Raw genomic sequence first — 14,519 nt, forward strand, 5'->3', positions numbered from 1 at the left:
CTGCTCAGCGTCGCTAAATGTTTTTTCCCCCCCATTAAAAGATGACACCTGCTGCCGTACAGATTACCTCCACCGCTCCAATAGATCTTAAATTTTTTGATGGCGTGGAACTCTTTTTTTCTTTTTCTTTTTTTAGGTAAGATGACGGTACTTCAATTTTATTGATAACCTTCATTTATAGTAGAGGAATACGGTATAAAAAGGGAGCATAGGGTTACAATTAAAATTCCAAAATCAAGCTCCTAAAAAAATGAAATGAGAAAATTAATAATAGAAGATTACAAAGGGTCCGTAAAGGAATAAGAACTATAGAGTCAATTCAGAAAGCTAGGAGGGCCTGCACGATTCAGAGCATGCAAACCAAACATATGTTTAGGTAATTGAACTAGAGAAGAGAAACTTACAATGTTGCCCAAGACTCCAAATGAGGCGAGGTTATCCGCTAAAGCATTACCCTCTTTGTAAACATGTTTGAGACTAAAAAAAATGATGCTTGAACTGTAAAATATCATCCCAAATATCAAAATAGTGCTAGGGGTTGAGATTCAGTATTAAACCAGTTTACAACAATAAGAGAATATGATTCAACAATAAGTTCTCAACTGATAGCACATAGTAAGACTAAGTTTTAGAGCTGATAATTCTGCAAGAGTATTAGTACCAAAGCCCAAAAATAAGAAAAGTCAGCAATAATGGAGCAATTATAAGATCCAAGGATACCACCACAACCAGAAGGACCAGGGTTGCCTTTGGAAGCGCCATCAATATTTAATTTGAGTGTCCCAAAAGGTGGAGGAATCATTTCAGCAAAATTAGGCCTCACACGGATGGTGATTTGAGAAATGTGAAGAGACTCGAGGGTGGAAGCATTTGAGTTGGAGTTGAGGAGAAGACAACGAGGCTTAAGAAGGATGTAGAGATTTCCAAGCCAATTGACGATCTTATAAATTGATGATATCAAAGTTAGTGAGAATATCCTCGAATCTAGCTTCGTTCCGTGCGTGCAATCCAAATCTCCCAAAGAATGAGAGACGATAGAAGACTCGCAAGAAGATGAAATTGGCCCGAGCCTCTAGAGGCAAGCCACGTACGACTAAATGACTCGATTCCTCCAACTACCAAGGGTGGTGAAATTGAAACCCAAAATAGAGGAAAATGGTGTCAAACCCGTTAGGAGAGGACACAGTCTGCAAAGACATGGTCAGCGGTTTCTAAAAAAAAAAAACCCGCAGAGTAACAAGAACATTTGGAAGCCGAAAAGATACCAAAGTATTGGACCCGATCATCCAGAGGAATGCCATCATGCCATAATTTCCAAACGAAGACAGAAACTTTGATAGGTAGAGAACATTATTCCAGATGAATGGGACATATAAATTGTATTCAAGTTCGATCGGATAACAAGTGTTAATGCTGGAGGTTACAGTCATTGGTCATAAAAGAGATTCTGCGCATTTCATGGAAATGAGCAAATTTAATAGAATCTTTGTTGAAAAATTCCCCTCAAAATGGGCTTTATAGGCCCATGTACAGATAAGCCCATTATAAGGTATCAGCAATCATTGTTGCCACGCTAGCTCTTCGTTCATATTCTGACTGTTAATAGTATTATCTGGGTGGGTTGATCTTCAGATCAAGACCAAGGTCCATTCCATTGTAAGCGATTGGAGCATACATCCATAGATCGTCAGAGCTCAAAAGCTTCAAAGTCCCAACAAGAAAACAAAAGATTAGTTCAATAAAAAGGATTCGAACAGAAGCATATGCATGCAGTGCTATAATATTGCAGGTAATTGATTATCAAGGATTCAGTTAATTTGCTATATATATTACGTACCTTGATTTGGAGCTGTAAAAACTTCACATATTGGACAGCTTCCTCAAGCATTGTGCTAATATCAACCTTCAATACCAAAGAATGAATCATCATATGAGAATTCTGCGTCCACCTCGGACTCACACAACATGAATATTTGAAGTTCATGGAGAACTCGGCCTACCTTTGTTCCATTTGGTACAAGGTTCTGTAGAATTCTCAGCCTCTCATTTATTCTCTCTCTTCTTTTCTGCAAGATACAAAAGAAATATCTTCTTTTATACTCTATAATTGGAAGAAATTGTCTTGAATAACCTTTGTCCTTATTCATCATCATGCACGCAACCATCTCTCATCTTCTCTCCTATATTTGTGCTCATTCTAGTTTTGATCGTTAAAAATTGAATCTTTCTTGAAAGTTTTTTTTTCTTCTCATAATCACCCATGTTTTGCTTGCATTATTTGTATCTAATCAACTATTTTCGTGGATGTTTTAGTACTTGTTTCTACATTATTCATGTACCCAGGCAGCAAACATGCGAAAAGGTACAGTCGATATGCTTGCATTTACAGGGACTTACCCTTGCATATAGGCTCTGGGGATCGGTGGCTGATCCCCTACTCGCTCTTGTTTTGCCATTCAAGTCAGGAGAAGCAGGAACTTTCCTACTCAAACCTGAACTCGCGCCTCCATTCAGCTCTTGAGAAGCAGTGCAGTCATCCTCCGAGGAGAAGCTGCCGGAGCTCTGCTCACCAATGCCAGGATTACTATCTTCTTCATTGCTGCCTGTTTTCTTATTCTTTTCCGATTGCGCCATCCTCTTTTTCTTCCGAATCTACATTATTTATTGGAGATGAGTAAAATCTATGAATCAAATTATTTCCATACATTATGATATGAAACACCCACCCATCGATCACTCGACAAAAATCTAATGCAATATTAAGAGGGCGAGAAGCTTATTATTATACTCACATCTCGTGAACTCTGAGATCTTTTCTTCGAATTCCCGGGTGGGTTGTTACACTTCTCTTCCGGGATTGATTCTGGTGGTGGCTTCTCGGATTCTTTTCTGTGCTGTGAATCCTTCTCAGAATGAAGAACAACTGCAGGCACATTTCCCGCAGATTCTTCTGCATTGCCGTCAGTTTTTTCTTGGTTCAAGCAGTCATACCCTTCAAGGAGAAAGGAGCCAGTTCTTTTCACGTTCATCATGCAAAAATCCATGGAAATGGAGCTGTCATCGGATGCCAAAACTGGATGAGAATCACTCGAGCCGTAGCATTGTTGGCCTGAGCTACCACCATTGTAATTACTTTCTTGTGAAAAACTGTAAAAGTTAGAGCTAGGCATATACAAAGAAAAGTATGAACTTTCACTAAGCCCTTCACCATTCATATTTGACTCATAGCCAGGCCAAAAATCAGAAGGGGCTCTCAAGCTTGAATCCCCAATCAAGTCGTTGGGTAAAGAAGCATTGTTATGAAGCAACTGAGCCATAAATTCAGACTCCTCAGCAATATACATGCCACCAAGAGAGCCCCATTCTCTCTCACAGATGGCTCCCATAGGCTCCATGGCTCTTCTTGTAAGTATCAGGTGTTAAGAGAAGCGCTGAGTTTGCTTGGTGGGGAAGGAGATGATAAAGACATATTTATACTCAAGCAAGTACTTTCTAGGGGTTGACCTCTTCCCCATAGGAAGATCTAACTCATCATTGCCAGTCTATATATATGAGTGGGGCCAAGACAACTCAATGAGTGAGTACCTACCAACTCAAAAAAACTAGAAATGGAAAGGTCGGATTTGCGAGTCACAGAAATATTATTGAGAGGGACTAACTGAGCTTAGTTAGTATCCAAGTTAGTCATTAAAAAAGTCCGAATCTGAGTAAAGTCTGGTGAAGAAATAGATAGATAGGTTGGCCAAGTCGGCCAGCGGGAGAACGTGGGGACTGGGGAGTCACCCTTGAATATGCTAAAACTCCAATGGATCTCTGATCGACATTCCCAATACTATATGGAACCAAGACAATAAAATCTCTTTACTGGATGTGTGCACCCTCCAAATGAAACCAGCCAACTGTTCCTCGAGTCTTAGAAACTTACTGATATGGACCGTCATTATCATCATCATTCTCTTCATGAGAGGTAGCTAGAGATCATGTTGAGATGTCATCTTTTCATTGACTAACATGGTATACAGCTGGCTTGGCCAGATACAATTATTTCATTCTGGCCCCACCCTCCTAGCCGCCGTGATGAAAAATAATAAACACACGTAATTTTTTACAATACATTACACAATCATATTTTAAAATAAATGATAATTTAGTAAAATATTTTATAAAAGTAACATTAATTTTATAAAAATACTCTCACTTTAAAATATGTGTTGTAAAATATGTTACGGGGATATCATTGCTCTAACTGTAATTGCTTTGCAGATTCCTATATATGTTAAGTACTAGAATATATATGTTACTTGCACGTACACTTCCAGATCATATGAGTGAATGTAGCAGCTAGCTAGCACACGTACATCCGTGAGTTGGAAGTTGATGAAGGCGAATTGGTGAAAGAAATCATTGTATCATCCACAAATAGAAATGTTTATAATGATAAGCAAGAAGTGCATGTAAAAGAAAAGAAAACGCAGGAATTTGAATATTTTTGGCACGAAAAACCAAGTGGCATGGGTCAATAGCTCCAACGATAATGTCACGCTAATCTGTCGTGGGTGAAGGGTTAAAAATTAACCTAGCCTCAAACTGAAATAAAGATTTAAGAAAGAAGACCTGGTCGTCATGCATGCCCATTTCCCACCTATTGTCCCCTCTGTTTTCACGCGTAAAACTGAGCTATCTGCCTAGCTAGCTATCTCATTCCAAAGATAGATCAAGATCAGAAGCTTCCTTTTCTTCTTCTTTTCATTTTTCTTTCCTTTTTTTTGTTGTTGTTCGTAACATTAATCGAGATGTACATTAATAGATAATCTGCATTATTGTACTTTGGACGCCGGCCATGGCACGATCTATGGCTGGACAAGTCCCATTTAAGACTAAAAACTAGTATTGACGTTGAGGAAGGAATAATATCTTAGCACTACAAATTAAGATGTAGCACACCTACCGAAATCTGATTTTGTTCCTTGCATGCGGATATGCGCTTCATTGGATATCATGTATCCCTACCATGAGGATGACTGCATGAGATTTCTACCTAAAATTAAAAATCCTAAAAAGTATTTTCCCTTTCCTCTGCTTAGTGCTACCGACGTTGTGCTTCCACCACCTGTCGCCGCCACCAACCAGTCCGACGCAGCCACCTAGAGTTCATTCTACTGTGTGTCGTGCATCCACTGTTAACCCATGGGTTGGCTACGAGGCAAAATATTATTGAGAGCTGTTTTGATCAGCCCGTATGCATGACCGGTGAGAAGGTATTCTCCATTATAAGTAATATTATATACAATTTTAGGGTATACAAGCCTCATACATTCCTATCGAAAAAAATAAAGTCTGTTATTAAAAAAATAATTTTTTTATACGAATCATAAATTTATCTATTTTTTTTAGAGGGTGTGTGGGGATTATAAATTTTAAAATTGTAAATATCATTTATCTATTCTTCGAATAATTCCAAACAACTAGGTTTGGAATAAAATTCAGGCTAAAAAATCCATTAATACATGATTAATATGCACAAAAATTAGTCAAACTGATGTATATACGTTATTAATTAATAGTTTCTTTTACAGCTTGTATCTCTTAGAACTCTTATAGAAGAACTCTTAAATAAATTGAGATGGCTCGTTTGTTTTTAGAGATGAGATGAGATGAGATGTGTTGAGATTAAAATTAAAAAGTTGAATAAAATATTATTAGAATATATTTTTTAATATTATTGTTATTTTGGGATTTGAAAAAGTTGAATTATTTATTTTATTTTGTGTGGAGATTTGAGAAAGTTGTAATGATGAGGTGAGATAAGATGAGATGTTTTAAAAAACAAACAAGCAGTTGTTTTGTTCTGATTATTGCTTAATATAAATACCTTAGAATATTTGGGTTGATTTTGTAGTTGTATTTCTCAAAGTTTCAGATTTAAATTTATTGTTTATTTTTTCTTTAGTAAAGTACTGGTTTGTTTATGTTCGACACTAATTACGTTTCGTTCTAATATCTTTTAAAATAAACCCATGAACTACCCAGATGGCCAGAAGGGATGAAAAGAAAGAGGAAGCCGGGGATTTATTTTTATTTTTTATTTTTAAAAAAGAGAAAAACAGATGAACTTAATTCCAGGAGACTGAGAGTACATGGTGATAGCATCTCGTTAGATTATGCAAATGTAAAGTCATAATTTGTATAATATCATATGATTTTATATTTAACTATTTTATTCAAAATCTAATCTCACATTGAATTATCCCTCTATTAGTTAAAATAATAATAAAATATTAGTAATTTAATAATAATATTTTTTTTCTAATTTATTTTTTCATATTTACAATTCTACCACTTATATGTTAATTAATATTATTATTAAATTACTAATATTTTATTATTATTTTAACTAATAGAGGAATAATTCAATGTGAGATTAGATTTTATTGTATCTACCAACTTATAATTAACATATGATTGGTAGATACAAACTATAATTAAGTATGAGCTTTAGAATTTTTTTTTTAAGTATGGCTGAACAAAATTAATTAATAGCAGAACAATAATTTAATATAAAACAAATTCAATGCAAGACGTTTAACGAGGAACAACAATATGCACTTCAAGTGCAAAGTGACAAAAAGAGACAGGACCAGCATAAAAAACTCACATTTTATATTTTTGGTCTAGCTATAGTAAACATCAAATACGACTTCATTAGCTTGGTCAGATGAGAATGTTAGTTAAAATTTACATAATTGATATAAAAAACATCTCACACTGAATTGGAAAAATTTAAAATAATTTAGATTTTTACTACAGTGATTGGCCAAAGATGGAGAACTATAATTGATTCACCAAAAATTAAAATACTAATTTTTCACTCCAAGCAAACATTAAAATATTAATTTCTCACTCCAAGCAAAAATACTATTTGGTTTGTAATTAAGAAATTTAGATGAGTTTAATCAAATATTTTTTGTTATTAGCGACTTTTGAAAATATAGTTTTTTAATATTAATTTAATTAAAATATAATTATTATTAACATTTAATTGGTAGAGCTACAAAATGTGATAAAAATAAATTATATAAAAAATTATTAAATTAATAATATTTTATTATTATATAGTGAGCGAATGAATAATCTAATATGGGAATTGAATTTAAATAGAATTGATAAATGTAAAAAAGTATGATATTAGTTAAATTTTAAAGCTAAATTTGGTCAAGTATGATATACTTGCTGTTGCAGTATATTTTTATGCTCTATTAGTTAAATTCCTTGTTTTATTTGCATTTGTATACTCCAATGAAAGTGCTATTATAAAATACTGTTTTGACTCGTTAAAACAAATTAATAGAGACGTTATGAACACAACGGGGTAAATCCCACCTTTTTCGTGTTTGTTCCCTTTTTTATTTGATTAATGTGTTTGGGTATGACTTTGGAGTGTGAAGTCATTGAACAAATAGATAATTACAAAACAACCAAGTTTGAACAAATCACTTTCCTTTTAACTTCCAACTCGGTTCAAAACAGACCCCAGAAAACAAGGGTAAAGGCTTTTAAGAAAAAGAAAAAATTATAAAGCAAATATGTGTAACTTATCACCGTCGTCATCACTGAAATGAAATTTCCCTACAATCCACTTGCATCTCTAGCAACATGTCCACAGAGAGGACGAAAACATAAACACAACAGCAGAAGCACCAGCAACCAGCAGGTCTCAATATCCTGATATGCATCACAATTCTACTCATATTCGCTGCTGTTCGTCTTCAGACAGTCCCATACCAAGACCCCGCTGCACTAGTCTGTAATACAAAATACCCATAGTTGCCATGCATGCCCTGCACAAGATCGGGAGAAAGAAACAAATACATTAGTGAAAGAAGGGATTGTCTCTTTTCATGTCTCGTATTTCAATTCTTGGATAAGTTTATTAACAATTAGAAGAAAATACTATCCTAAAAGTTATCAGAAGGTAATATTACCAAATTATGATGGTCAGCAATACACCCCACCTTCACTATTCACCCTAAACCAAACTCGAAGGCTATTAGAACTCGGACCACTGGTTATGTTTGGAACATCAACTCATCTCAAACCAATCATTGATAAGACCCACTACTTTTTCAACTTTTCATAAAAAAGTTAAATCCATCTCAACTTATTTCATACATCTAAACATATATCTCAACCTATTTACATTCAAACACATCTCAATCGAACCCACAAAATACTATTATTCACAAATCATCTGAGATCATCTCATAATCCAAACACAGCCGTTTTCTAGTCACAAAACGTCTGTTTTCTCAATCCTTCCCCTTTCCTTCTCGTTGTTTTACCTCTTTCTCTACTAAATTATTTTCATTCTTAAAAGTTTCATTTTTCTTTGAAGTATTTAAACTAAAAAAAATTAAGAATTACATGAGTGCAATAAAAAGCAGGACTTTTCTCGGATCCATCCTTGATGATCTTTGATGCCGCACACGACCTTCGGGCCCATCATTGGCACTCGACGCATCTTTTCGCTGGGGTGCTGTCACTGGTAAAGTTGGTAATGTACTTGACCAGAAAGGAAGCAAAGCTCTAAGAAATTTATGCCGGAATGGACCTACAAATGGGAACCCCACAGGAAGATAATGAAGCAATTCCAATCAGTCCCAGTGTTGGATACCTTTGTTTGCAACATTTTCTACAAACAACATCATTATGAAGAAAAAAGCAACTTCAATCAGAGAACTATCTACTTACCCCTTCTAGTATACTTCTTACGATTCGCATCTTCATCATCTGCATAATATGGAATTTCAGAATTTTGTCGTTCAGCATGGAAGGCACCCTTTCGTGTTGTAGCACCAGGCTGGAATGCAATTAAAACAAAATTATAGCCTTTTTTCTTTGGGTAAGAATGCATGGTATGAGATATTTATCATACCATAAGAATACACCTGAACATCCAACATACGTGTAAAATTTATCATACAAAGCCACACTAAATTGCCAATTGAAAAAGAGAACAAGTTCACAAAGGCTGCCTTTGGTTGGAACCTATAAAATATTTTTCTGCTTTTAGTCTTAGCTAAGACATCATTTGTATTAGCCTATCTTGAACATTTTGAATATGATCTTTGAGACAGTTTCTAGTGATATTTGCAAGCATAATCAAATATACTTATGCTTTCACTACTTTGTGGCTAAAGGTCAAAATCTAAGAATGTTGTATTTTGAAAATCAAAAAGCAAGAACTTGAACCAAGCAGAACCTAAAATAAAAAATTCAGATGCAAAAGTTGACACTGAAATCTTCAAACACCTACAGGGCTCGAGCTTCTCACAAAATTTCCAGCTGTACTCGGACCATCTATCTCCAAAGGATCTGTCACTGAAAGTTTGGAAGACCCTCCTTCTGCAACAGTTATTTCATTTTGTACTACCAAGGGCAATGAACTCGCACTGTTCTCCATGCCTCCAGTAGAAGATGATGCAACTAGAGGATCTGATGCAAATGCAGGAGGCGGCCCACGGGACTCAGTTGCTGCCAATGAAACTGGATGATTTCCGAACAAATTCTTCTCCAAACCAGTCTGCATAGCAGCTGACAGAAATTAACAATACGTAATGAAAATAAAAAGGATGCGAGAGAGGCAAACGAATCCAGCACTGATGTGGAGGGTAAATCACTACAAATATAGATATCAGAGCACTCCTTTAAAAGATAACCGCAAAAGGAAACAGTTTCACAAAATGATGCATGCAGTACATCCATTTATCCTGTCACATAGAGTCCCTTAAAATGAGGGGACGCCCTCAATTTAAGGACTAATACACATTACGTTTCACCTAGAAGCCACATAAATCAGGTCTTCATTAGCATGTCAAAAAGGAATGTGATTACACATATGGCTCACAAAGTTGACAGTTTATGGGTACTTCTTTGCTCTCATTATCACAGGACACCCTCATTTTCCAACGGATGTCTCTTGCTGAAAATTATAAACAATGAGAGCACAATAATGTATCAAATGGGTGCCCACATCAGCAGATTAGTTCACAAAATTGACCACATAATAGTTCAAAATTAGATGTATCTTAAATGCAATTTCCAAGTTAAAAAAAAATAGCATACTGGTTCTAGACACAAACTGAGTTGTTGTTCACCTTAATTTTCCAGACTCACAGCAGTGTCTGCCGAAACCTCAAATATTCATTAGTAAATGAAAGAGTTCCACCTTAATGAATTGAATCTTCAACTGCTTCCAGAAACTAATGTCAACACTTATTGTATAATGACATAGAACAAGCCTTTCAGTAACCAAAGCCTGGACATGCTAGCATAGACTACACCTGATGATTGGGTTGGCTGGACTGGCCTGTGCCTGGCCTCAGCTCGAATTAAGAAAGAATGTGCAGACCTTTGCCTGACTCCACCTAAATGTTGGCCTAATTTTAAAGCCTGAGCAGCTAGATCAAGAAACCAAGCATGGGACCAACAACAGAAGGACGATGCACCAAAATAAGGAGAAAACCCACCTTTGCAGTAAGACTGTCGAACTAAAAATCATTTAATGATTTGACGACTTCAGCAAGTGTAGAACTAAAAATCACTTTGCAGCACCTCAGGACGGTTCTTAACCAATGGGCACAGATGAGAATTCCTTATATTTGTAACTGCTCTGGATCAGACTACACTACCAAGTTATATGCCTAAAAGGCAATCCTAGTATCTTACCACTCTTAAGCACACTAACACTAGATGATCATTCCTTATATTTGGAACTCTCCTTTTTATGAATAAGAAAGTTAGCAGAGAAGTGACTCCACCAGTGACAAAGGCATTCAGATAAACCCAGGATCCCTTGTCTACATAGTCACGAGAGGAAAATCAAAACAAAAGGAAAGGTATAGAGTAGAAAAATCATTCTAAGCACTCATTTATCACAACCAACAGTCAAATATAATCAACCATATCAATCCAGGGTGAAAATCAAAAGATAATGAGATCACAACTGGAGAAGCTAACACCAATGGCAACCATCCAACTAGGAATGTGCAAATCAGGACCACAATAGCCAAGGAAATTTTGCAATTAGTGGAACAACACTTTACTGATAAAAGCATTAGTAAGTAGTTTGCAAAGCTGTTGCTTGAGTGCTTCTCTTTGCAATATGCAAGAGACAGGCATTGACCTTACCAGCATAATAGCTTCCTTGAGCAATGAATGAAGACGGGATCCCGAATCTTTCACACTCTTGGGAGGCCATATCTACAATAACAAAATACTAGAAAATGAATTATGGATTATCTTTTCTCTTTTTAATAAGTAAATTATGGATTATCTTGGTAAAAATCTTTTAAGTTGTGCTTCATCATAAATCACATGTCAATATCTTGAAAGAATCATCACAGTAACGAACTTCAGTCATTTTAAGTTTTCATAAACATGTACTATAAGGCACTAAAACAGGAAATAAGTGAAATTAACATTCTAAGATTAATTTCTAGATAACTGCAAGAAGTTACTTACTGAAGTGGAACACGCAGGACACACGTATCCAGCTGGTGCCGTATGCAAAGGAAAACTCTTGATATGTGAAATGAAGCAATTTGTGTGTAGAACATCTGAAGTAATAAAGAAATAAATAGATGTAAATCATGTTATCAAGTAAAAGTTCAGCAAGCATTCTTTGACAGATAATATGCAAGTCAGATGCAGTAACTATATCTGCAAAATCACGTACGCAAGCAACCCAAACGAGTGGTTTGTGAATCAGTCCCCTCTCCAAGCTCAGCTTGACACTGGGAGCATTTGGGAGGCCAATCATACTCGCCATCTATTACCCATTCTGAGTATGTACGGACCTAGAAAGGAAAACAAGATTAATGCAGCTTAGATCCCGGACAAACTTATGATACTGTCATAGATAAATTTTGTGCACTGATTGTTTTTTGACAACAAGGAACACCAGAGTTCATGCAAATGCAACGTGTCTTTTATCAAGTTAAACCCCAAACCCAAGTAATGCATTCACATCACACGCACAAATAAATAAATGGACAGATGCATACTAATGCATCTCATAGATACAGCTTTCATATTGATCTCTATCAATAAATGGCCACAAATAAATTACAATGGAGTCGAATCAGCATCCCTTCTATAAGTTTTTAACATGCAAATAGTAGAAAATAATCCAACGAGACAAAAAGTAATATCAAAACACCTAAAACCAGAGAGCAAAGGTAACAAATGTAAGTCCAAATCATTGCAAAAGGAAAATATTTTGTTTGAAATGTAGAATATTTTCTGTAATGTAAAAGCTTGTTCATATTTTTCTTCTGGAGAATCATGCAAACAATACGGCAAAGAAATTTTTCAAAACAAATGCAACGTGGGAAGTTGTCTATCCAGGTTTACCAAACTGAACTTCGCCTTCAAAATTAAGAGACACACACACTCAGTTGTGCACGTATACAGATGAACCTATTCAATAATTTGGGTATGCGCCCTCCCTCCATTTATTACACCTCACCTTAAACATATTATCATGTCCTACTTCCAATTTCAAACCATTTGAAGCTCCTTTTTCTACACTCCCAACAAACTTTTATCCAAATCGCATGATGCCATAATGAGACATTTATTGCTGATACAATCAAGATTGAGCTTTTATAATAAAATAAATAAAAATAAGTCGAACATGAGGATGTACAACAAATCCATCCGAAAGATTATAATAAGACAAATAACAAACTAAGGTCAGAGTAATAATATGCAATAATGAAGATAAATTTACCACGCATATTTGGTGCTCCGGAAAACAGATGCACTCTCCACAAACGGGGACTTTGTGCACGAAACAATATAGTTTAGTGGCCTGAAACACCCGAAATTGGCATAATAAGCTCACAAGATCCAGAGTGCAGCTAGTGATATAAAACGGAGGATAACTTCACCGATAAATCATATGTCAAACACTAAACGAAACCATCCCCTTATTTTTTGAAAAAAAAAAAAAAAACATTGTCCTTTTTTCGTTGAATTGAACCACCAAATTCAGATATGGAAATGAAAATTAAAACAATAATCCGTAAATCCGGGAGCGGATCTCCTTGGATATCGGAATACGAGCTTGATCCGATCCAAACCTCAAGCAAATGAACCAGCAAAAAAATTATCAGAAACAAAGAAAGAAAACACTGAGTAATTATAGCACTCACCTTTCTGCATTTACAGACCACCATTGCATTGAACGGTGCACAATCTTAAACCAGACCGATCAATAAGGTATTAACGAAATGGTGGAGACTATTAGGGTTTAAGACCAATTAAGGTAGAGAGAGAACGGTGGGGCTTCACCGAATTAATGTAATTTTTTTGTTGTCATCGTCTAGAGTTGCAGTGCTCGGCATGGAGATCCGTTTCGGTTTTCTTCTTGAATTTTTTTTCCCCTATAATTTGGTGGAACGGTAAAATTGTGGAATTTTTGACATGACAACGCATGTGACAGTGCAACGTGCATGGTGGTAGTGGAAGGGCCGAGCTGGCCTGTGGACTTGGGCTACAAATATGTTTTGGGCCACTCAGCGTTGTCAAATTTACACCACATCTTAAATTTGTGTCAAACGATATTTTGTATTGAATTTAAAAACCTATTTATAAATTTATTTTTGACTTTTTTTCTAAACAAACTTGATATATTATGTAAAATATATGGAAATACATAAATAAGGGGTAGGGAGTCTAGGGACTCCGACAAATCCCATTTCTTAACAGGTATAGCACTATAGAAAAAATACATAAAATGAGCATTGGAAACAAATAAATGTTTCCTACCTTTCCCGCTAAGAAGAGTCGTATAAAGTGAAACTTTTTTTATATATTCGAGAGTGGGATTGTAATTCCTAACCAAATGTCATGATAATTGTAGTAGCTGCATTTTATCTTAAAATAGCTTTTGGAGAAGTCAATTGCCTTGTTTTTGTGACCTTGTGGTCAAATAGAACAACTCTTATAATACAAAATAAAATAAAAAATTATAACTCCATCGTGTAATACACTCACCCAAATGAATACATGTGAATCTCGCACCGAAGGTAGGAGTAAAAAAAAGTGGGTCTTATGGGTTGTAATAGAAAGAGATTGACAAGGGACTAAAGAAGGGGTGATGATTTTTGAGTATCAACGATTTAAAATTTTTATTAAACTCTTTGTAAATAAGAGTATCCTAACAAAATATAGGAAAACAGTATGAAAAATAGTAAGATAGAGATGAAAATGGATGTATTACAATTTGAACCAATTTAGGTAGACTTCGTAATTTGTGACGGTGCATGGGGCCCACGTCCCTATCTCTATGCAACCACAACAGTCAGATCTAATGGTGGCAAATCTGTTGGTTCAACGCATGTGGCAATAAAAGCTGTCGAAAGATGAGGCGCATGAGATCCATGCACAGTTGTGAGTGGCTCGTGAGCATTATGTGCGACAATTATCAAGAAACTGCCGCTTCTCTCAGATGTTAC

The 14,519-nt window shown here is 35.6% G+C and overlaps 2 protein-coding genes across 3 annotated transcripts; both read right to left on the bottom strand.

Moving 5' to 3' along the window:
- Positions 1–1,608: 1,608 nt before the first annotated feature.
- LOC109004059 (transcription factor bHLH84-like) lies at positions 1,609–3,395 on the bottom strand. The gene is made up of 5 exons (XM_018982451.2): positions 2,793–3,395; positions 2,398–2,652; positions 2,001–2,066; positions 1,838–1,903; positions 1,609–1,701 (listed from the first exon to the last, which is right to left on the bottom strand). Exons 1-5 carry the CDS (start codon positions 3,393–3,395, stop codon positions 1,609–1,611), a joined length of 1,083 nt encoding a protein of 360 aa, XP_018837996.1.
- A 4,069-nt stretch (positions 3,396–7,464) lies between these two features.
- Positions 7,465–13,487, bottom strand: LOC109004062 (zinc finger protein-like 1 homolog). 2 transcript variants are annotated; one of them, XM_018982454.2, is made up of 9 exons: positions 13,215–13,487; positions 12,791–12,871; positions 11,735–11,855; positions 11,521–11,615; positions 11,188–11,259; positions 9,314–9,580; positions 8,749–8,857; positions 8,422–8,608; positions 7,465–7,838 (listed from the first exon to the last, which is right to left on the bottom strand). In XM_018982454.2, exons 1-9 carry the CDS (start codon positions 13,236–13,238, stop codon positions 7,745–7,747), a joined length of 1,050 nt encoding a protein of 349 aa, XP_018837999.2. In that variant the 5' UTR covers positions 13,239–13,487; the 3' UTR covers positions 7,465–7,744. The 2 variants fall into 2 exon arrangements, with proteins under 2 accessions (XP_018837999.2, XP_018838000.2); XM_018982455.2 differs by having other exon boundaries at positions 9,332–9,580; positions 13,215–13,464.
- Positions 13,488–14,519: the final 1,032 nt, after the last annotated feature.

This window comes from Juglans regia, chromosome 16 (assembly GCF_001411555.2).
Source record: "Juglans regia cultivar Chandler chromosome 16, Walnut 2.0, whole genome shotgun sequence".
Taxonomy (NCBI): Eukaryota; Viridiplantae; Streptophyta; class Magnoliopsida; order Fagales; family Juglandaceae; genus Juglans; species Juglans regia.